Source organism: Myotis myotis, unplaced genomic scaffold, assembly GCF_014108235.1.
Source record: "Myotis myotis isolate mMyoMyo1 unplaced genomic scaffold, mMyoMyo1.p scaffold_m19_p_4, whole genome shotgun sequence".
Lineage (NCBI taxonomy): Eukaryota > Metazoa > Chordata > Mammalia > Chiroptera > Vespertilionidae > Myotis > Myotis myotis.
In genome coordinates this window covers 95,796,899-95,821,486 of record NW_023416346.1, presented here as the reverse complement: position 1 = coordinate 95,821,486, position 24,588 = coordinate 95,796,899, and the positions used below count along the sequence as shown (strand labels likewise).

Here is a 24,588-nt window from a genome sequence, read left to right as displayed (position 1 = left end):
ACATATCTAAAACATTGTTTCACAGAGTGATGAACATTTGCATTAGTGTTACCTGGGGTGCTTTTTAAAAATTCAAGTCCCTTGACTCCATTCCCAACAAATTAGAATTTCTAGGGATGATGTCAGAAATTTGTCCCAGTTTCTTCTTATGTACATTAAAGTTGGAGAGCTATTGATCTAAGGATAGCAATGCAGGTTGAGTAGAAAAGATAAGGGAGCTACATTTCTGAGTCGTCTCTTCCTTTGTCTGTCTACTCTCACTTATACACACAATTATATTGGCTTATCATCTGTACAAAGTTAGCATAAGTAGAATTCATTTAGAAATTCATGACAATGGAGTATGTATCCCATTGTTTGTGATTTTTAAATAGTGTCTATATGTATTTTTGGGGCATATTAACAGAGCCAGAATCCATGACTATAAAAGGAACCAATCTCTATAAGATAGAACATGACACTAAATTTCTGAGTAGAAGTGTAATGGATGTGTGTCTGCTTAATATTTATCCTGTTCATTGTGAAATTATAGCATGGTTCTTATATTGGTGAAATTTTTTGTAGATTTTTATTTCAGTGCTGTATGATTATCTTGATAGGACTAGTAAAACATATCAGTATTTATAAAATTTATGATCAGTTTTCAGGTTAAATAATTTATTAGTTGTGAAAGGAAATCAAGGAAATGTTTAGTTTTTTTGTCCACAATGGGGAGTTCTATGTCTTTCAAATATAAGAAAGATTTATTGAGAATCTAGTTTATAGAAGGGTAATTACTTATTGCAGCAACAAAACTCGCCGAAACTAAATAGTATTCTAAAAACAAGAGAAATGGCAAGTAGAAAATGATAGTAAGGACCAGTAGCAAGAGTTTATTTTTTTCTGATTATGGGTCCTCTAGAGAGGACACATAATTAAGTGTACTACATTGTATTAAAATTAATACCTAAATGGTGTCTTCTGGGGAGGGACTCTGGAGCAGCCAGTGTTTGAAATATGGATAAGGAGATTAAAAAAGAACCAAAGTTTTTGGGGAGGGTGTTCCTAGTGCCACTTTGATATGCTGCTGGTATTTGATCTGAGCTGATAAGTTTCTGGAGCATTTTATTGAGTGTTCTGTATAAGAATGTTTACATTGTGCTTAAGGAAATACCTATGTTTATAGCCATATTGTAGCACTTAAATCTTTTATGTTTGTTTTTGTCTGAATGATTTGGTATATCTTTAAGCTGTCATAAATCACACAGAAAATTTAACTATGTTCACTTATATATACTTGTATGAGTAAACTAGTGATCTGAAGTACTGGGTTGCAAGTTAATATTCAGACTTCCAAGGAAAGTTAGCTCAAAAATTGAAGCCTAACTTAGGAAACTGTCAAGAATGTAAACTATATATAAAATATTCTTATATTGATTTGAAATAAAGTTAGACACAAAGATATAGCTATTTTGACCATTTTAGGAGCCACTGTTGTTTTAAGTACCATAGTCTCTTTTGACATCCGTTTCCTAGTTTAACTATTTGAAAATATACTTTATATCTGATTTTCTATATTTCTCAATAATTTTGTTTCCTCTTTAAAATTATTAAAATATATTGAGTTCAAAAACAACAATGCTTCCTTTTTATGTATATACTGTATTATAATCATTAAGATTTTATATCTAAAAATAAAAATTTAAAACACATATAGAAACAAGTACATAAATCAAAGGCATATTTCAGTATTTTACAGTATTTGCTTAGCTGAAATATTGGTTCAGTCTTACTCTCATCAATTTCCCTTTCCTACCACCCTTCAGGTAATGATTATCTTAAAGTTTGTATGCATGCATATGTGTGTGTGTGTGTATGTGTGTATGTGTGTGTGTGTGATTTCCATGCATGTTTTTATGTTTTTTCTGTACATATACTCATAAAGCATTTATTTTTCTTTTAAACATATACAAAATAGTATGTTGTATATATACTTTTGCAACATTTTCCATTCAACATTGTTTTTGAAATGTATCCATGCCAGTAAGTGTATATCTAGTTGTTTTATTTTTTACTGCTTTGTAGAATTCTGTTGTATTAGTGAACCACTATTTCCCAAATGTGACGGTATTTCCGGTTTTTTTCGAATTTCCTAATTAATACTGCAGTGACTATCCTCTATATGATTCCTTGTGCACATTTGGGAGAAATTCTTCAATGTATCACCTAGTTTTATTTAATTCTTGAGTGATATATGTGCAAAAAGCACATAGAAGATGTTTAATAAATATTATCTACCATTGAGTGAATATTCAAACTCTAGCTTTTATTCGTCTTGCTTATCTGAAAGCAATTATTTTAAATGAAAAAGCACACTGTATATTTTTGTTAAAACACAAAATATATGAATACTCAAGATCAAACACTAATGCATACCAATATGATTTAAAATATAATGTTAGCAGCTTATGTAGTAAGTCAAATTCTCTATATTTTCTGGAAAGTATGATGGTACCCTTATACCTTGGATAAACTTTTGTAACCTCTGCAAAATAAAAATATTTGTGATAATATTCGGGCCCATAAGTGATTTGGACCTTAAAAGTAAGAAAACAAAATAAGAAATTAATAGGTGAAAAATGTTATATGTTGTTTTTATCTTTTATTTAGGGATAGACAGTTTGTATTTTTTGTTTTAGTTGTCTCTCTTTTACTTGTGAATGCAGACATTTTATTGGCTTGTTTTGAATCATAATCTACTTCCTTACTTTGATCAAGATCTTGGTTGCACATCAGAATCATTGGCAAAACTTAAAAAATTTTTTTTAGGGGATTTCCATTTAGTAGTTTAGGGGTGGGGGATGACTATCTGATTTTTAAAAAGATTCACCAGATGATTCTAATGTTCAGCTCAGATTGTGAAGCACTGTCTTAAGCAGCACGAGGGATGAGAGTAAGGCAGTAGAGGTTTCCTCTTATGATTTGTTCCTTAGGTTACCTTCAGTCTGTTTTTCTGCAAATACCAATGGGGCTGTCCCTTCCTTCCTTCAACCATTCTGCGGTTTTGCTGCCAAGATAGGTGTACCTACAAGTCTTATTTGGAAATAGTCAGTGCAGCTATGGAGTAGACAATGGAATAAACACAAAAATAAGGCAGCTTAATGGGAATTGTGGATAATATTGAAGTAAATCTGGGGAACAAACTGGTAATATAATATTATCAGGTTTTCACATACTATATTGAAAATAACTGTGTAGACAATTCTATTTTGAGAATAAAACCTATATGGCATACCTAACTTTAGTATAGGGTTGAAAAAGAATCTGTTCTATATATATCACTTGGTTCTTGATTCTTCAAGATCTGAATTTATTTGAAAATTAATAACAAAATGAAGAGTTCTTCACCCCTGTTTTTAGAACTTCTTTTATGAGTCTCATGTTATATTGAGTTGTTGTGAGAAATAGGGTTTGCATTTGTAAAGGGAAACAAGTTAGAATTTGTATCTCTGAGGTTTGCTAAGATTGTCATATTTTTAGTAAGTTAATAAAATTATTAACCTTTTTACTTATGTCCAAATGTCATTTTCCCAAGGATTATGATATATTTCATTTCCAATACGAAAGGTGCAAAATTATGACCAATGTAAATATCTCTTTGTATGTATGTATATGTGTTAATAAAGGCCACTCATTTCTCCTAGAAGATGGGCTTCATGGGATTGTGAGCTGCACAGCTTGTGGACAACAGGTCAATCATTTTCAAAAAGATTCCATTTATAGACATCCTTCCCTCCAAGTACTTATTTGTAAGGTATGTAATGATCTGTTGATAATTCATTCCACAAATAATTGAATGCTTACCGTGTGTCAGCACAGTGTTAGAACTTTGGTCCACAGTGCTGAAGAAGAGGGCTAATATTGTAGTGGGGAAGACTGCCCAATTGGTGCCATGATAGGGGAGATTTGGGAACAAACAGGAAGCCTGTGTAATTTGGATTTGGGTGGGTGGGGGGCTTTATAATAAACACTAGAGGCCCAGTGCACAAAAATTTGTGCACTCGGGGGGGGGGGGCCCTCAGCCTGGCCTGTGCCCTCTGGCAGCCCAGGAGCCCTCAGTGGATGTCCACTTGCCAGCGGGGAGCAGGCCTAAGCTGCAGTCGGACATCCTTAGCACTGCTGAGGAGGTAAGAGAGGCTCCTGGCACCACTGCTGCTGGTAGCCGTCAGCCTGGCTTGTGCCTGAGCCCAAAGGGGAAGCTCCTGCATTGAGTGTCTGCCCCCTGGTGGTCAGTGTGTGTCATAATGACCAGTCATTCCCAGTGGTTCTGCTTTTAGGGTCAATTTGCATATTACCCTTTTATTATATAGGATGATATAAAATAGGATCTGAAATATAAATAGGAATTAGCCTGATGAAGTGGGATTGGTTCAGCTTATTCCAGGCAGAGGCAAGATGGTGTTCAAAGACTGGTAAGTAAGGGAGAGTGTAGTGTGTTACAAAATCTGAAGAGTGTATTTATATGCATATGTATGTTTTATAACCTTTTTTACATGGATAAACATTAGTTTTTAAAATTTCCTTTCAATTTCAAAAAATGCACACTTACATAATTGAGATCAGACTGAATATATAATTTTATATCTATTAAATTATAAACATTTTCTTTTTTATTGAATTTATAGGGGTTACATTACTTAATAAAATGATCTAGGGTTCAAGTATACAATTTTATAATATACTAGAGGCCCTGTGCATGAAATTCATGCATGGGTAGGGTCCCTAGGCCTGGGCTGCAATCAGGGCCTATGGGCTGACAGCAGGGACCTTCCTTTGTTCTGCGTCAAATCCATAGCGAGTGATCGGTCTCCCGGTTGAACTCCCGTGGGGACAATTTGCACATTAGGCTTTTATATATATAGATCATCTGTAAATTGTATAGTGTGTTCACCACCCAAAGTGAAGTCTCCTGCCATCATCATTTATCCCCCCCTTTTCCCACTTCTACCTGCCCACCATCCCTCTTTCCCTCTGGTGATCAACCTACGGTTGCCTGTGTCTATGAGGTTTGTTTTTTGCTTAATCTCTTCACTTATTTCACACAGCCCTCCTCATTTCCCCTACCCTCTGACAGCTATTAGTCTGTTCTCTGTATCTATGAGTCTGTTTCTATTTTGTTTATTTTGTTCATTAGATTCCACATATAAGTGAAGTCAGATGGTATTTGTCTTTCTCTGACTGGCTTATTTCACTTAGCAAAATACCCTCTAGGTCCATCCATGCTGTTGCAAAAGGTAAGATTTCTTTCCTTTTTATGGCTGAGTGATATTCCATTATGTAAATTTACCACAGCTTTTTTCTCTGCTGATGGGCACTTGAGCTGCTTCCAAATTTTGGCTATTGTAATTAATGCTGTAATGAACATTCTTTCAAATCAGTGTTTTGGTTTCTTTAGATATAGTCCCAGAAGTGGAATCACTGGGTTGTAAGACAGTTCCATTTATAATTTTTTGAGGAAACCATACTGTTTTCCACAGTGGCTGCACTAATCTACATTCCTACCAACAGTGCACAAGGGTTCTCTTTTCTACACATCCTTGCCGCACTTGTCGTTTGTTGACTTATTGATGACTAGAGGCTCGATGCACAAAATTTATTCAAGTGTAGGCCTTCCTTCCCTCGGTTGCCGACACCAGCTTTCCTTTGGCACTGGGACTCAGGCTTCCCTCTGGCCATTGGCAGGGAAATGGCACTCGGGCTTCCCTCTGGCCGCCAGCACCTGGGACCTGAGCTTCCCTTGCAGGGGTAGGCCCTGCCCACACGGTGCAGACTGCTGGTCGGTGGCCTGGGCCTCCCTCTGTGGGATGATCATGGGGCGATGGCCGGGCCCCTGACCAATCGCATAGCACCCTCCTTGGCTGGCCTGGTGCCAGTGGGTGTCATAGCGTGGTCCCAGATGGTTGTCCAGATGGTCGTTCTGCTGTTCGCTGTTTGGTCAACTTGCATATTACACTTTTATTATATAGGATAACCATTCTGACAGGTGTGAGGTGATATCTCATTGTGGTTTTACTTTCTGTTTCTCTAATGAGTACTGACATTGCCCATCTTTTCATCTGTCTATTGGCCATCTGTATGTCCTCTTTAGAGGAGTGTTTATTCAGGTCTTTTGCCCATTTTTTAAATGGGGTTATTTGTTTTGTGGTGTTGAGTTCTTTATAAATTTTGAATATTTACCCCTTACCAGATGTATCATTGGCAAATATGTACTTCCATTTAGTGGGGTGTCTTTTTTTCTTAAATTCTTTATTGTTGAAAGTATTACATATGTCTTCTTTTTCCCCATTGACCTCTCCCAGCCTGCCCTGGTCCCCCAGCACAGGCCTTCACCCCCCTATTGTCTATGTCCATTGATTATGGTTATATGCATGCATACAAGTCCTTTGGTTGATCTCTTATCCTCCCTATCCCCTCCCCTGTCTTCCCTCTGAGGTTTGATGGTCTGTTTGATGCTTCTATGTCTCTGGATATATTTTTGTTCATCAGTTTATGTTGTTCATTATATTCCACAAATGAGTGAAATCATGTGATACTTATCTTTCTACGACTGGCTTTTTTCGCTTAGCATAATGCTCTCCAGGTCCATCCATTCTATTGCAAATGGTAAGACTTCTATTTTTTTTTTTTTTTTTTTTTTTTTTTTTTTACAGCAGGGTAGTATTCCATTGTATAATGTGTCACAGTTTTTTAATCCACTCATCTGCTGATGGGCACTTAGACTGTTTCCAAATCCTAGCTATTGTAAACTATGCTGCTGTGAACATAGAGGTGCATATATCCTTTCTGATTGGTATTTCTTATTTCTTGGGATATAGTCCTAGAAGTGGGATTACTGGGTCAAATGGGAGTTCCATTTTTAATTTTTTGAAGAAACTTCATACTGTTTTCCACAATGGCTGAACCAGTTGGCAATCCCAGCAGCAGTGTATGAGGGTTCCTTTTTCTTCACACCCTCACCAGTACTTGTTGTTTGTTGATGATAGCCATTCTGACAGGTGTGAGGCGGTATCTCATTGTTTTTTTTGATTTGCATCTCTTGGATGATTCGTGACTTTGAACATTTTTCATATGCCTCTTGGCATTCTGTATGTCCACTTTTGAGAAGTGTGTATATAGTTTGCCATTTTTTGATTGGATTGTTTATCTTCCTTTTGTTAAGTTATATGAGTTCCCTATAAATTTCGGAGATTAAACCCTTATCAGATGTAACCTTAGCAAATATGTCTCCTATGCAGTGGACTCTCTTGTTCATGATTTTTTTTAATTAAATTTTTTTGTTCAGATTATTACATTTGTTCCTCTTTTTTCCCCCCATAACTCCCCTCCTCCCAGTTCCTACCCCACCCTTCGCCCTCACTCCCCATCCACTGTCCTCATCCATAGGTGCACGATTTTTGTCCAGTCTCTTCCCCCATCCCCCACACTCCTTTCCCCCCCCAAGAATAGTCAGTCCATTCCCTTTCTATGTCCCTGATTCTATTATAATCACCAGTTCATTCTGTTCATCAGATTATTTATTCACTTGATTCTTAGATTCACTTGTTGATAGATGCATATTTGTTCATAATTTGTATCTTTACCTTTTTCTTCCTCTTCCTCTTCTTAAAGGATACCTTTCAGCATTTTATATAATACTGGTTTGGTGGTGATGAACTCCTTTAGCTTTCCCTTATCTGTGAAGCTCTTTATCTGACCTTCAATTCTGAATGATAGCTTTGCTGGATAATGTAATCTTGGTTGTAGGTTCTTGGCATTCATCACTTTGAATATTTCTTGCCACTCCCTTCTGGCCTGCAAAGTTTCTGTTGAGAAATCAGCTGACAGTCGTATGGGTATTCCCTTGTAGGTAACTGAGTTTCTTTCTCTTGCTGCTTTTAAGATTCTCTCTTTGTCTTTTGCTCTTGGCATTTTAATGATGATGTGTCTTGGTGTGGTCCTCTTTGGATTCCTTTTGTTTGGGGTTCTCTGCGCTTCCTGGACTTGTAAGTCTATTTCTTTGACCAGGTGGGGGAAGTTTTCTGTCATTATTTCTTCAAATAGGTTTTCAATATCTTGGTCTCTCTCATCTTCTGGCACCCCTATAATTCGAATGTTGGTACGCCTGAAGTTGTCCCAGAGGCTCCTTATACTATCTTCCTATTCTTTTTTCATTTTGCTTTTCCGGTTGGGTGTTTTTTGCTTCTTCGTATTTCAAATCTTTGACTTGAATCTTGCGATCCTCTGGTCTGCTGTTGGGAGTCTGTATAATATTCTTTATTTCAGTCAGTGTATGCTTAATTTCTAGTTGGTTCTTTATCACAACATCGAGGGTCTCAATAGATTTCTTGTAGATCTCATTAAGTTTATCGGCAGTCTCTAGAAGACTCTTGAAAGACCTCAAATGTGTGGTTTTGAATTCTATATCCAGCAGCCTCCTTTCCTCCAGGTCTGTCATTTGTGTCCTGTTTGTTTGTCTCAGCATTTTTTATGCTTTGCTGTGTCGATAGAGTGGCTTTCTGTGTTAAGTGTCCCAATTACCTGAGGTAGACACTCTTGGTGCACCCCCTTATGGTCTTTGTGCACAGTCTTGTTGTAGCTAAGCCTTGATTGTTGTAGGTAAGACTGGGAGGGATTTGACCTCCAGGTCAGTTGGCTGTGAGAATCAGCTGTGTCTGCAGTGGGAGAATTTCTGTCCTGGATCTCTAGGGCAGCGCTAATCTAGCCTCTGCCTGAGGCTAACCAGCAAATGCCTCCGTGCAAGGCTTGGGCGGGGTGGGTCCCAGTGGATCAACTGGGCAGGCGGAGAGAGCAGTTATGGCTGCTCTCAGTCCCGTCCCCAGAGGCTCTGCCTCTTAGTGTCCCGGTAATCGCTGCAAGCCCCTCGGAGAGTAAGCTGCCCTCGAGTTCCGACCGATGTCAGACAATCCCGCTTCTCCCGTTTGAGTCTGGGTCCCCAGAGACTTGCCCGGAACTGGAGCTCAGAGCCTGAGACTCCCTCCCGATTGAAACAGACAACCGTGCCCTCAGCCGCCAGCCCGCTCCGCACCCACCTCCGCACCTTTGTATTTTACTTCAGCACTGTGCCTCCTCTGAGTCTCGGTATGCTTTTCTCTTTCCTTCTAGTTGTAGAATTGCCCCTCAGCCAGCCTTCCTGTGGTTCTGGGTGATGTCCGTCCGTCTTTTAGTTGTATTTTTGAAGTGGTTGTGCGAGGCAGCAATCTCTGGTGTTTCCCTATGCTGCCATCTTGGTTTCTCCCTCCTTGATTTTTTTTTTGCTTGCAGAAGCTTTTTATTTTGATGTAGTCTCATTTGTTTGTTTTCTCCTTAGTTTCCATTGTTTTTAGTTTTTTGATGGTTTACTGTGTTGTGCAAAAACTTTTTAGTTTGATGTAATCCGTGGGTGCAGGATCAGCCTGTTCCATGCCTCCGCACTTCCTACCAGTTTCAGTGTGCTTTCTTCTTTATTTCTTTAGTTGTAGGACTTCCATTCAGCCAGCTTTCCAGAGGTTCTGGATGATGGTTGTTCTGTATTTTAGTTGTAATTTTGATGTGGTTGTGGGATGCAGCGAGTACAGGCGTTTGCCCTTGCTGCCATCTTGGTTCTTCAATCAGTATCTTTAATTTTTTGGATACAGGTGTTTTACTTCCTTGGCTAAATTTATTTCTTGGTACCATATTTGTTTATGGGATTGTTTTCTTTTTTCTTTTTTTTTTTTTTGAAGGTTTTATTTTTTTATTTTTTTTTAAATTAAATCTTTATTGTTCAGATTATTACATTTGTTCCTCTTTTTTTTCCCCCCCATAACTCCCCTCCTCCCAGTTCCCGCCCCACCCTCCGCCCTCACTCCCCACCCACTGTCCTCATCCATAGGTGCACGATTTTTGTCCAGTCTCTTCCCGCATCTCCCACACCCCTTTCCCCCCCAGGAATAGTCAGTCCATTCCCTTTCTATGTCCCTGATTCTATTATAATCAACAGTTCATTCTGTTCATCAGATTATTTATTCACTTGATTCTTAGATTCACTTGTTGATAGATGCATATTTGTTGTTCATAAATTGTATCTTTACCTTTTTCTTCCTCTTCCTCTTCTGAAAGGATACCTTTCAGCATTTTATATAATCCTGGTTTGGTGGTGATGAACTCCTTTAGCTTTTCCTTATCTGTGAAGCTCTTTATCTGACCTTCAATTCTGAATGATAGCTTTGCTGGATAAAGTAATCTTGGTTGTAGGTTCTTGGCATTCATCACTTTGAATATTTCTTGCCACTCCCTTCTGGCCTGCAAAGTTTCTGTTGAGAAATCAGCTGACAGTCGTATGGGTATTCCCTTGTAGGTAACTGAGTTTCTTTCTCTTGCTGTTTTTAAGAGTCTCTCTTTATCTTTTGCTCTTGGCATTTTAATGATGATGTGTCTTGGTGTGGTCCTCTTTGGATTCCTTTTGTTTGGGGTTCTCCGCGCTTCTTGGACCTGTAAGTCCATTTCTTTCACCAGGTGGGGGAAGTTTTCTGTCATTATTTCTTCAAATAGGTTTTCAATATCTTGGTCTCTCTCATCTTCTGGCACCCCTATAATTCTGATGTTGGTACGCTTTAAGCTGTCCCAGAGGCTCCTTACCCTATGCTCGCATTTTTGGATTCTTTTTTCATTTTGCTTTTCCGGTTGGGTGTTTTTTGCTTCCTCGCATTTCAAATCATTGACTTGATTCTTGCGCTCCTCTGGTCTGCTGTCAGGAGTCTGTATAATATTCGTTATTTCATTCCGTGTATGCTTAATTTCTAGTTGGTTCCCCAATATAAGATCGAGGGTCTTATTAGTTTTCTTGTAGATCTCATTAAGTTTATCGGCGGCTTCTAAACAGTTCTTGAGAGACCTTAAAAGTGTGGTTCTGAACTCTATATCTTCCATTGACAATTTTGTCCTGTTTCTTTGTCTCCGCATTTTGTTATGCTTCCTTGGTGCACCCCCTAGTGGTCTTTGTTCGCAGTCTTATAGTTAAATCTTGATTGTTGTAGCTAATTCCAGGGAGGGTTTGACCTCCAGGCCAAGTGGCTATGAGAATCAGCTGTGTCAGCAGTGAGAGAACTTCTGTCCTCTAGGGAGGTGCTAATCTAGCCTTTGCCTGAGGCTATCCGGCAAATGCCTCTGTGCAGGGCTTGGGCGCGGCCGGTCGCACAGGATCAACAGGGTGGGCCGGAGAGAGCAGTTATGGCGGCTCTCAGTCCTGTCCCCAGGGGCTCTGCCTCTCTGAGTCCCAGCACCCGCTGCAAAGCTCAGAGAGAAAGCTGCACTCGCTCTGACCGAAGCCAGACAGTCCCGCTTCTCCCGTTTGAGTGTGGGTCCCTAAAGACTCGCCTGGATCTTGAGCTCAGAGTCTGCGACTCCCTCCTGATTGAAAATGCCAACCGCGCCCTCCGCCGCCAGCCTGCTCGCGTACTCCGCACCTCAGAATTTGACTTCAGCACTGCGCCTTCTCTGAGTGTCCGTATGAGTTTCTCTCTCCTCCTAGTTGTAGGACTTCCACTCAGCCAGCGTTCCTGTGGTTCTGGGTGATGTCCCTTCCGTTTTTTGGTTTCACTTTTGAAGTAGTTGTTCAAAGCAGCAAACTCTGGTGTTAACCTATGCCGCCATCTTGGTTCTCCGGGATTGTTTTCTTATGTTGCCTTTTTGGTAGTTCATTATGGTATATAAAATTGCACTCATTTCTGATTAATTATTTTGTATCCTGAATTTATTTCTCAGTTTTAGTCATTTTTTGGTTGAGTCTTTAGTGTTTTCTGTATACAATATCATGTCATCTACAAATAATGGCAGTTTTACTTCCTCCTTTCCAATTTGGATGCCTTTTATCTCTTTTTGCCCAATTTCTGTGGCTACGACTTCCAGTACTATGTTGAATAAGAGTGGTGAAAGTGGACATTCCTGTCTTGTTCCTGATTTTAAGGGAAATTCTTTTATTTTTTCTTATTGAGTATGATTTTGGCTGTGGGGTTGTCATATATGGCCTTTATTATTTTGAGGTATGTCCCCTTTATTCCCACTTTGCTGAGAGTTTTTATTATATGTGGGTGCTGGATTTTTCAAATCCTTTTTCTGCATTTATTGATATGATGATGTGATTTTTATCTTGCAACCTCTTTATGTGATGGATCATGTTCATTGATTTGCAAATATTGTACCAGTCTTGCATCCCTGGAATAAATTCCACTTGATGATGGCATATGATCTTTTTAATGTATTGTTGGATGTAGTTTGCTAATATTTCGTTGAGTATTTTTATATCTATTTTTTTCAGGGATCTTTCCCTCTTATGTAATCTAAATTCCCAAATCTATTGTCTCTGTGGAGATAATGGAAATAAAAATGTTTAATATGTGTTAAAAATACTCTTAACAGTTTATGTACACTTTTTAAAATTAATAATGCTTTGGAGTTTATTTTATAGATGTATAATATCAAGGTTATGGTTTCCCCAATACATATCAACTGCTAAGATTAATCCTGTGTTTGTTTTGCAATATAATGTCTCCTTGAAATGCGGGGTCAGACCAAACTTTCCTCAGAGTTCTAGTTTTAGATAGTTTCTCTTATGCAGTTTTGATAGAGACCTACTTAAATGCAGTAAATTTTTCTCTTTAGCAATTTGTGTCCTTCCTTTCCTTGAGTTAAGTTCAGGCAGGATCCTATGTAGGGTTCATGTTGTAACCTCTAGTTTTAAATTCTGACAGGTGAAATTCAAGTTGTTGGATTTGTAATGTGCATTCCAATTCTCTTTTCTTATATATCTTATTGATTTTTCCCCCCAAGGACCTGTCCGTTGAGGTTAGCCCATTTCAGTAACAAACAGTTTTTACCAATGGATATGGAACCTTCCCTTTATCCAGTCCCAGTAAAAGGAATTTAGTGTCAATCAGACTTGGATTTGAATGCTAGTTTTGTCTTTTACTAGTGTATTGGTATGCCTTTAGCAGATTTATTCACATATCAATGGAACCGTAGTTTTTACTCTCAAATGAGGCATAATACCTCTGACCTTGCATGGTAGGTATTTTTAGAATTAAATATAACAGCATTTTAATGTAGTATAATGTTGCTAAGCTGCACACATAGTAGCTGTTTATATAGATGGTGAGTATTAAATTTATTAAGTACCAAGATCATCTAATACATTTTTCTATGATAGATTTTATTTTTTAAATCAAATTTTTTTTTTTGGTGACATTGGTTAATAAAATTATGTAGGTTTCAAGTATACAATTCTATGATACATAATCTGTATATTGCGTTATGTGCCCACCACCCAAAGTCAGATCTTATTCTATCACTGTATATTTGAACCCTTTACCTTTTATTACTCCTACTTACCTTACCTGTGGTAACCATTATACATTGTCCGTGTCTGAGTTTCATTTTTATATCCCACATATGAGTGAAATCACGTGGTTCTGTGCTTTTGTCTGACTTATTTTGCTCAAGATGATATTCTCAAGAGCCATCCATGTTTTTGCAAATGGCAGTATTTCATCTTATAGTATCCCATTGTATATATGTATGGCATCTTTTTTTAAAGATATATTTTTATTGATTTCGGAGAGTAAGGGAGAGGGAGAGAGAGAGATAGAAACATCAGTGATGAGAGAGAATCATTGATTGGCTGCCTCTTGCATGTCCCACACTGGAGTTTGAGCCCGCAACCTGGGCATGTGCCCTGACCAGGAATTCAACCGTGACCTCATGGTTCATAGGTTGATGCTCAACTACTGAGCCATGCCAGCCATGCACGACATGTTTTTTATTCATTCTATTAATTCTACAAATCAAATTGCAAATCAGAAGAGCAAACCACAGCTTTATTGAGATACCACCTCACATGTGTTAGAATGGCTATTATAAAAATTACTAATAATAAGTTTTGGAGAGGCTATGGATGAAAAGAAAGTCTCATTCACTGCTGGTGGGAATGTAAACTGATACAGCCACTATGGAAAACAGTATGGAGGTTCCTCAAAAATTAAGAAAAATTTAGTTATCATATGACTCAGCAACTCTTCTTGGAATCTACAGGAGAAATTTTACATTTTTTCACAAGGATTTATGCACCCCTATGTTCATTGCAGCTTTAGCATTATTCATGGTGGCCGAGACATGGAAACAACCAAAGTATCTCTCAACATCTAGTATATTTTTTTCTCTTTGTCCACACTGTCTGTTATCCTATATAATAAAAGCCTAATATGCAAATCCAGCAAACAGCGAAACAGCTGGTGGAATGACTGGCAGAACAACTGGTCGCTATGATGCACACTGACCACCAGGGGGCATATGCTCAACGCAGGAGCTCCCCCCAGCCCGCAGGCCCCAGGCTAACCAAGGCGGGTGCCAGCAGGGGCTCCCCCGATCGCCTCGCTGGTCGCCCCACAGAGAGAGGCGACCAGCAGCAGCGACGGGGTGGGGCCAGCGAGCGGGCGACACCAGGCTGGCCAAGGCAGGTGCCAGCCGGAGCCCCCCGATTGCCCTGCTGGTCACCCCACAGGTAGGCCCTGATCTCTGGCCAGGCCTAGGGACCCTACCCATGCACAAATTTCCTGCACTGGGCCTCTGGTATTTATATAATTTGCCTCTTTTATCTGGAGTATTGCCAGAGTGGAGGAAAGACTCAGGCACATATTTGTTGCAGTGTTACATTGTTATTGCTGTTGCTTTAACAGGGAATTCTTGTTTAAACAAGTCAACTAAGGGACAATGACATTAGATCATCTATTGTACAACTATTCCAGTTAAGAGGAGGAAGCAAGGCACTTTTATGACAGGCAGGCCCACTGAAGCCAACTTTACACATTACAAATTCCTTTGGCTGTACCTGTGCTTTTCTCCAGCTCCAGAGTAGGGCTCCACATAGCACTTCAACCAACTCCCCCAGATTGCCAAATGTTAAGGGATAAAGAAACAAATGCCATAAGCATATAGCTAAGAGAAACAGCAGCCTTTCCTCAGTGTCTCTGCTGGTGCCTTTATGGAATAGAGCAAACTGATCCAGTAGGAAGAAAGCCCCCTGCTTAGCCTTGACATTTAATACATTTTAATGTAGATCTTAAGTAGCTAGTCATAAGAGTTCAGAAGTTTGCTTTAGTAAAATATTTTATAAACATTTATAGAAGGGATAATGTGCTTGATGACATGAACATCTATTTGAAGGAATTGTTTTCTTGAGCTATTCCTATGTCTGGAAAGTATTAGTGTTGAGTAGTTTAGTGTTGTTGTTTTTTTTTTTTTGATTGTCTATAATAAACACACACATACACACATATTCCCTTTACTTATTAATGACTTAAGAATAAAGTTTTTTCCCCTTTATGTATGTTACCAATTTTGAATAAATTTTTCTCTTTTTTTAAATAGAATTGCTTTAAATATTACATGAGTGATGATATTAGCCGTGACTCAGATGGAATGGATGAACAATGTAGGTAGGTAATATATCAAGATTAACTAAAATTCAGTGTTGTTTACTCTTTTGGAAGGGGGAATTCTTACATAATCTGTTACCAGATCCATTTTTTTGTATTTTTATTGATTTGTTTAATGGACGATTGTTCTATTCCAGAAAGCCTTAGGTTTATGGCTGTTTTAAGTTCCTAATAAACAATTGCTTTACTATTAAAATTACTGTCAGGAAAATTTAAATGGTTTTATTTATTTTTAAAATATATTTTTATTGATTTCAGATAGGGAGGGAGAAGGGGAAGAGACAGAAACTTCAATGCTGAGAGATAATCATTGAACAGCTGTCTCCCGCATGCCCCCCATCAGGGATTAAGCCTGAAACCTGGTCATGTGCCCTCACCGGGAATCAAATGGTGACCTGGTTCACAGGTCGATGCTCAGTCACTGAACCACACCAGCTGGGCTTAAATTGTTTTAATAATGTAAAATGAGTTTCATTTGGGAGTAATATTTTAATTTTTAATAATTTCAGATGGTGTGCAGAAGGTGGAAACCTGATTTGTTGTGATTTTTGCCATAATGCCTTCTGTAAGAAATGCATTCTGCGTAACCTTGGCCGAAAAGAGCTGTCTACCATAATGGATGAAAACAATCAATGGTATTGCTACATTTGTCACCCGGAGCCTTTGTTGGACTTGGTTACTGCATGTAACAGCGTATTTGAAAATTTAGAACAGTTGTTGCAACAAAATAAGAAGAAGATAAAAGTTGACAATGAAAAGAATAATAAAGTATGTGACCATACACCCAGATTTTCTCCAAAGAAAAATAGTTCAAATTGTAATGGACAAGAAAAGAAATTAGGTGATTCATGTTCTGGTTCTGTAACCTATTCTTATTCAGCACTAATTGTGCCCAAAGAGATGATTAAGAAGGCAAAAAAATTGATTGAGACCACAGCCAACATGAACTCTAGTTATGTTAAGTTTTTGAAGCAGTCAACAGATAATTTAGAAATTGATTCTGCTACAAAGTTACGTCAGCTTAAGGCTTTTAAATCTGTGTTGGCTGATATCAGGAAAGCTCATCTTGCATTAGAAGAAAATTTGAATACAGAGATTCGAGGTTTGGATGCTGTAAACAAAGAGAAAAATACCAAAGAGCATAAAGTTATAGATGCTAAGTGTGAAACAAAAGCACGAAAAGGAGAAAAACCCTGTGCTTTGGAAAGGAAGGATATTTCAAAATCAGAAGCCAAACTGTCAAAAAAGCAAGTAGACAGTGAGCACATGGATCAGAGTACTCCAGTAGCGGAACAAAGAGCAAATAAAAGTACCAGTGGTGAACATGAGAAATCTGATAAAAAAGAAGAACCTCAGTATGAACCTGCTAACACTTCTGAAGACTTAGACATGGATATTGTATCTGTTCCTTCCTCAGTTCCAGAAGACATTTTTGAAAATCTTGAGACTGCTATGGAAGTTCAGAGTTCAGCTGATCACCAGGGAGATGGCAGCAGTAGCACTGAGCAAGAACTAGAGAGTTCTTCTGTAAAATTAAATATTACTTCAAAAGACAACAGAGGAGGTATTAAATCAAAAACTACAGCTAAAGTAACAAAAGAATTATTTGTTAAACTTACCCCTGTTTCCCTTTCTAATTCCCCAATTAAAGGTGCTGATTGTCAGGAAGTTCTACAAGATAAAGATGGCTATAAAAGTTCTGGTCTGAGCCCCAAGCCAGAGAACTGTGGACTTGGACAGGAAAAAAATGATGATGCACTTTTGCTTGAATGTGAAGTTTTATTACCTTCAGAAGAATCTGATCTTCGAAGATCCCCACGTGTAAAGACTACACCCTTGAGGCGACAGCCAGAAACCAACCCTGTGATTTCTAATTCCGATGAAGAAATTAATGAAACAGTTAAGAATAAACAAAAACTGTCAGGTCCAATGAGAAAAAAAGATAAGGAGAATTCTTCTGACAGTGTTACAGATAATCCTAAAACTAATAAATTGTCTAAACTTAGGCAGACAGAGATTATGGATCAAAATTCAGATTCTGATGAAATGCTAACAATCCTCAAAGAGGTATCCAGAGTGAGTCATAGTTCTTCTTCAGATACTGACATTAATGACACTCATATAAATCATGAGAAGACTTTGTATGATTTAAAGTCTCAAACAGGGAAAGATGATAAAGGAAAAAGAAAACGAAAAAGTTCTACTTCTGGCTCAGATTTTGATATTAAAAAAGGCAAATCCGCTAAAAGGTCTATAATTTCTAAAAAGAAACGAGAAAATCAGTCTGAATCTTCCAATTATGACTCAGAATTAGAAAAAGAGATAAAGAGCATGAGTAAAATTGGAGCTGCTAGAACATCCAAAAACAGAGTTCCAAATAAAAAAGATTATGATTCTTCGGAAGATGAAAAACATAGTAAAAAAGAAATGAATAACCAAGGGCAGCAAAGTTTGAAGGCTGCACAAGAAGGGTCATCTGATGATGCTGAAAGGAAACAAGAGAGAGAGAGTTTTTCTTCAGCAGAAGGCACAATTGATAATGACAAAACCATCTTGGAATTAAAAGGTAGACTCTCTAAGAAGCAGCAGCCAGGTGTTTCCTCTGATAAGCCTTCTTCTGGGAAAGAGGAGAGTTGTAGTTCTCCAGAGGACAAAAAGGTTGCTGAAACTAAAGCAAAGTGTAAGCTTCTGAAAACTAAAACCTGTAAGAAAGTCCAGGGTAGCTTATCTGATATTGCTCAGAAGTTCTCAAAGACAGAGCACAGTGATGACTCTTCTGAAGATGATAAAAAGGTGAGCAAAAAGGGGACTGAAGAAAAAGAAAAGAAAACTACAGACTTGAAGAAAAAAGTAATTAAGATGGAGCAACAGTATGAATCATCATCTGATGGCACTGAGATATTACCTGAGGGAGAAGAAATTTGTCATTTTTCTGAAGGAATAAAACAAAATAAGAATGACACAACTGATGGAGAAAGGAAAAGTAAAAAAATAAAAGGTAAAACTTCTAAAAAGAAGGATGAATTATCTGTTAGTGCTGAGAAGTTAATAGGGAAAAGAGATAGTTGTGGTTCTTCAGAAGAAAAAAGGTGTAGGAATGCAGGATTCAGAAGAGATAAGAAAAGGTGCAATTTGTCTGAAAAGAGATCAAGGAAGAGACAAGATTTTTCATCATCTGATACCGAGAAATATTCCATGAAAGAAAGTCATGATTCTTCTGATAAGAAATTGAAAAGAATAGAATTGAGGGAAAGACGAAATTTAAATTCAAAGAGAAATCCCAAGGAAGTACGAAGTGGCTCATCATCTTCAGATGCTGAGGAAAGTTCTGAAGATAATAAAAAGTTGAAGAAGCAAAGAACTTCCACTAAAAAGAAGACAGGCAATGTCAAGGAGAAAATGAGAAACTCCATCAGAACAAGCACTAAAAGGAAGCAAGCTGAAATTATTTCCTCATCTTCTTCTGATATAGGAGATGATGCTCAGAATTCTGTAGGCGAGGGCAGCAGTGATGAGCAGAAAATTATGCCTGTGACTGAAAATTTAGTCCTGTCTTCACATACTGGATTTTGTCAATCTTCAGGTATGCAAAGATAAATTCAGAAATGTGTAATTTGTACTTACTCCCTCTTGAATAACTACATTATTTAACTTTTCTCGAAGCCAATCAAATGCAAGGTTACTGTTTAGGAAAATATAATTTAAAAATTCTTTACAGATTTCCTAGAAAGCCTTTCTCCATTTATTTTTATGCCATCATTGGAAGGTATTTTAAACAGAGTTTTTTTGGTAAATAACAAAAATTTTTTATCAATGTTTAATGATTTTTCTCTGAAGTAATTAGCAGTCATTTATTAAGGAAAATCAGACTGGCACCAGTATTTCAGTAGGTATTTATTAATATGATCGGTAACTGTCTTACCATGCATAGGATTTTTTTAATTAGCCAGAGTAACTTTGTGTCCTATGCTATTTTCTGAAAAAATTAAATTTACTTCATTGAAACTCTTTGCAGATGCTTATCAGTTATTTTCTAATGACATGAACAGATGTTTCTGTCTTTAATACTAACAAGCTAAAGGAAGAAAGAAATCCAAAAAGTAGATGGATTTCCCTAGCCTTATGAGATAGTGCACTAGGACTATTAGGGTTTGGGTCAACTGGTCAATGATACTTCACCTCCCCCCAATAATACTTATAAAAATAATTTTCATTATCTTATTTTTTTTTGTTTTCTTTTTTTCCACCACCATTTAACCCCACTATATGCTTTTCCACCTCAGCCCCTCTTTCCCCCCCTCCAATCTTAAAAATTTTATAAAGTAGATTTTACTTAAAACTGTGTTCTCAACATAGGTTGAATGTTTCAAGTTTCCTTTCATTCTTTTTTTAAAAATACATTTTATTGATTTTTTAAAGAGGAAGGAAGAGGGATAGAGAGTTAGAAACATCGATAAGAGAGAAGCATCGATCAGCTGCCTCCTGCACACCCCCTACTGGGGATGTGCCTACAACCAAGGTACATGCCCTTGACCGGAATCGAACGCAGGCCTCTTCAGTCCCCAGGCTGACACTATATCCAGTGAGCCAAACCGGCCAGGGCTCCTTTCATTCTTTATGCTAGGATTTTCCATTTATCCCATTTAGATTTTAGTGGAATTTACTTGAATCTTGTTTTATAATAAAACTTTAAATTCCTTTTATGGAGTGCTTATCTAATGAGTTGATTTGAAAACCAAGTGTGATATGCACAGTATACTCAGTTTAATGCTCCGCTGTATTATTACATGCTTAGATGGAACTCTGCCTGTATGGCTATTGTAACTACAGGTCCTCACTTTTTGAAATTCTTTGGCCTAATGTGTTTCAGAATTTTCAGCTGTTTGTGTTTCAGAAAGGTAATATAGAGTAATTGCCATATATAGGCTTTCCCAAAAAAATATATACACACTTTGAATAATTATAAATGCAGTGTTTATTAAATATATTTCATTTTCAAAATTGAGCTATCATCTGTTAAAAGTGTGTATACATTTTTGGGGGACATGCTGTACTATAGCTCCATTAGGGCCTGAGGCAACACATTATCAAACATATTGGTATTTCTGCAGCAAAGCATAAGAACACTAATACTTAGAAGAATAAACAGTTCAAATTAGGTTTTGCTGCCAAATGAACTTTGGCACTACCTTATATAGCTTCTGAGTTTGAGAACTTTTTGGATTTCAGAATTATGTATAAGAGATTGTGGATTTGCATTCAAAACACAGTCTCAGAATGGAGCATTATTTACAATAGTCAAGACCTGGAAGCAGCCCAAGTGCCCATCAGTAGATGAGTGGATAAAAAAAGCTGTGGTACATTTACAAAATGGAATGCTCTCAGCTGTAAAAAAAGGAGGAAATCTTACTCTTTGTGATAGCATGGATTGACCTAGAGAGTGTTAGGTAAAGTGAAATAAGCCAGTCAGAGATGACAAGTACCATATGATTTCACATATATTTGGAATCTAATGAATAAAATAAACTAACAAACAAAATAGAAACAGATTCATAGATACAGAAGACAGACTGAGCTATTAGAGAGAAGGGGTTTGGGAGGCTGGGTGAAAAAGTGAAGGGATTAAGCAAAAAAAACCCCCCAAAAAACCTTGTAGACACAGGCAACAACAGTAGGGTGATTATCAGAGGGAATGGGGGATCAGGGGCAGGTAGAAGAGGATAAAAGGGGGATACATGGTGATGGCAGGAGACTTCACTTTGGGTGGTAAGAATATACTACAGTATACAGACTATGTATTGTAGAATAGTATCCCTGAAACCTATATAATTTTATCAACTAATGTCACCTTAATAAATTCAATCAAAATTGGAAACAAAATACAATCTCATAGTTACTTTGTCAAATCAATGTATGTTTGTTTTTGTCTCAGTTTTTTATTTTTATACCAGATAGATTATATAAATATTCAAAGTTAGCATTGATTGACAATATTTTAGGCAAATATGTTATTTTGCAACCATCGCTTTGTTGTTCAAATTGGAGTACTCCATTTTTTTCTACAGTTATTCCTTCCCTCTCTTTTTTAAAAAATCTTTATTGTTCAGATTATTACAGCTGTTCCTCTTTTTTGCCCCCATAGCTCCCCTCCACCCAGTTCCAACCCCACCCTCTGCCCTTACCCCCCCCCCCCACTGTCCTCATCCATAGGTGTACGATTTTTGTCCAGTCTCTTCCCTCACCCCCCCACAAACCTTTTCTCCTGAGAATTATCAGTCCACTCCCTTTTTATGCCCCTGAATCTATTATATTAACCAGTTTATTCTGTTTCTCAGATTTTTTATTCACTTGATATTTAGATTCACTTGTTCATAGATATGTATTTGTTGTTCATAATTTTTATCTTTACCTTTTTCTTCTTTCTCTTCTTAAAGGATACCTTTCAGCATTTCATATAATACTAGTTTGGTGGTGATGAACTCTCCTTTAGTTTTTTCTTATCTGTGAAGCTCTTTATCTGACTTTCAAGTCTGAATGATAGCTTTGCTGGGTAAAGTAATCTTGGTTGTAGGTTGTTGCTATGCATCACGTTGAATATTTCTTGCCACTCCCTTCTGTCCTGCATAGTTTCTGTTGAGAAATCAGCTGACAGTCGTATGGGTACTCCCTTGTAGGTAACTAACTGTTTTTCTCTTGCTGCTTTTAATATTCTCTCTTTGTCTTTTGCCCTTGGCATTTTTTAAAAAATATATTTTATTGATTTTTTACAGAGAGGAAGGGAGAGAGATAGAGAGTTAGAAACATCGATGAGAGAGAAACATTGATCAGCTGCCTCCTGCACACATCCCACTGGGGATGTGCCCGCAACCCAGGTACATGCCCTTGACCGGAATCGAACCTGGGACCTTTCAGTCTGCAGGCCGATGCTCTATCTACTGAACCAGATCGGTTTTGGCTGCCCTTGGCATTTTAATTATGATGTGTCTTGGTGGGTTCTTCTTTGGATTCCTTTTGTTTGGGGTTCTCTACCCTTCCTGGACTTGTAAGTCTATTTCTTTCAGCAGGTAGGGGAAGTTTTCTGTCATTATTTCTTTAAATAGGTTTTCAATATAATGCGCTCTCTCTTCTTCTGGCATCCCTATAATCGGATGTTGGTATGCTTAAAGTTTTCCCAGAGGCTCCTTACACTATCTTCATATTTTTGAATTCTTTTTTCTTTTTGCTTTTCTGGTTGGGTGTTTTTTTTGGTTCTTCCTATTTCTTTGACTTGATTCTTGCGATCCTCCAGTCTGCTGTTGGATCTCTGTATAATATTCTTTATTTCAGTCAGTGTATGCTTAATTTCTAGTTGTTTTTTTTTTTCATATCCTCGAGGGTCTCACTAGATTTATTGAGGGTCTGACTAAATTTATCCGCGGTTTCTAAAAATTTTTGAAAAACCTTAAAATTCTGGTTTTGAACTCTATATCCAGTAGTTTGCTTTCCTCCATTTCTGTCATTTGTGACCTGTTTCTTTGTCTCCACATTTTGGCTGTTTCCCTGTGTTGATAGAGTGGCTTTCAGTGATAGATGTCCTATAGGGCCCAGTGGCACAGCCTCCCCAGTTACCTGAGGTGGACACTCTGTGGTGCACCCCTTTGTGGGCTGTGTGCACAGTCTTGTTGTAGTTAAGCCTTGATTGTTGTAGGTATCACTGGGAGGAATTGACCTCCAGGCCAATTGGCTGTGAGAATCAGCTGTGTCTATGGTGGGAGAACTTCTGTGCTGGAGACACCCTTCTGGGGCAAGACTTGCTTCAATGGGGCTTTGGTGCTCACTGAGTCTGCCCCCTGAGTGTGTCCCTTATGGATGTGAGGAGTTGTAATCTGGATGGTCCCACTCTGACCACTGGGTACACTGGCACTTGCTTCTCTAAGGAGGTGCTAATTTAGCTTCTGCCTGAGGCTACCCAGCAGGAGCTACGGAGAGATCTGCAGATTCCTCTTCTTTGTTTGGGTTTTGGAGGTGCCCAGATGAGGCCCAGCTGTGAAGCAATGCAAGCTGCTGTGGAGCCTTGGGCCTTCTTTTGGATGTTCTGGGTCTCTCTGACCCAGCTGCAGTTTGTTAGGTAATTTTAGGTTGCAAAGAGCCAGGCCATTCATATGCAAAAGCCTCTGTGCACAGCTTGTGTGGGTCGGAGTCTCAGGAAATCAACAGGGCGGAGCGAAAAGCTATGGCTTGATCCTCAGCCCTGCCCTAAGAAGTTCCGGGTCTCAGTGTCCCTTGGTAATTGCTTCAAGCACCTCTGAGAGAAAGCTGCCCTCGAGTTCCGCCTGCTGCCAGACAGTCCAGTTTCTCCCCGTATGAGTCTGGATCCCCAGAGACTTGCCAGAAACTGGAGTTCAGAGCAGTCGGGAGCTTGTGTCTCCCTCCCAATTGAAAAAGACAACCGCATCCTCAGTTGCCAGCCCTTTCCGCACGCACCTCCTCTGAGTCTCAGTGTGCTTTTCTCTTTCCTTCTAATTGTAGAATTTCCACTCAGCCAGCCTTCCTGTGGTTCTGGATGATGTCCGTTTTGTCTTTTAGTTGTATTTTTGAAGTGGTAGTTTGAGACAGCAATTTCAGGTGTTTACCTATGCCACCATCTTGGTTTTCCTCCCAAATCAATGTTTTTGTTATCAGGCTACTTAAGGAAACTCTTATTAAGGATTAGAGTATAAGAATAATAAATTGTAGTTACATGGAGTATTCTCATTAGCAAATTTAGGCTATTGAACAAATCTTAAACTTTGGAGAACTGTTTTTCATGATTAAACAGCTTCCCTAGCAAAATCAACATGTTTGATTTCAAATACTGATTTTCATTTCCCCAAATCTAATTATATATGACACATGAGGATATCTAGGATATATCTTTCATGTTTGGAACTATTAATACCTAGTGTAATATGCAATATGTGTTCATCAGATCTTAAGAAGAGGTGGCAACATATGGCAAATACGCAAAGGGGGCATTTCCCAATAATTTCTTAACCCAGCCCTAGTCTAGATCATTGTGTTCTGTTTGGACTTATGTAACTTTATTCTGAAGGACCAGTGTCCTGATGGGGAGGTGAATCCTTTC

The 24,588-nt window shown here is 38.2% G+C and overlaps 1 protein-coding gene across 9 annotated transcripts in view; it reads left to right on the top strand.

Annotated features, from left to right (window-relative positions):
• The window catches only part of ATRX (ATRX chromatin remodeler), a 310,126-nt gene that overhangs the window by 90,381 nt on the left and 195,157 nt on the right, over positions 1-24,588 (top strand). For 4 of the 9 annotated variants that reach the window (XM_036306108.1, XM_036306099.1, XM_036306105.1 and 1 more), the window contains exons 7-9: positions 3,666-3,793; positions 15,418-15,485; positions 15,995-19,068. In XM_036306108.1, coding sequence (XP_036162001.1) covers positions 3,666-3,793; positions 15,418-15,485; positions 15,995-19,068 — 3,270 coding nt within the window. The remainder of the gene's footprint in view (positions 1-3,665; positions 3,794-15,417; positions 15,486-15,994; positions 19,069-24,588) is intronic. The other 5 variants (XM_036306107.1, XM_036306101.1, XM_036306106.1 and 2 more) reach the window with 3 other exon arrangements.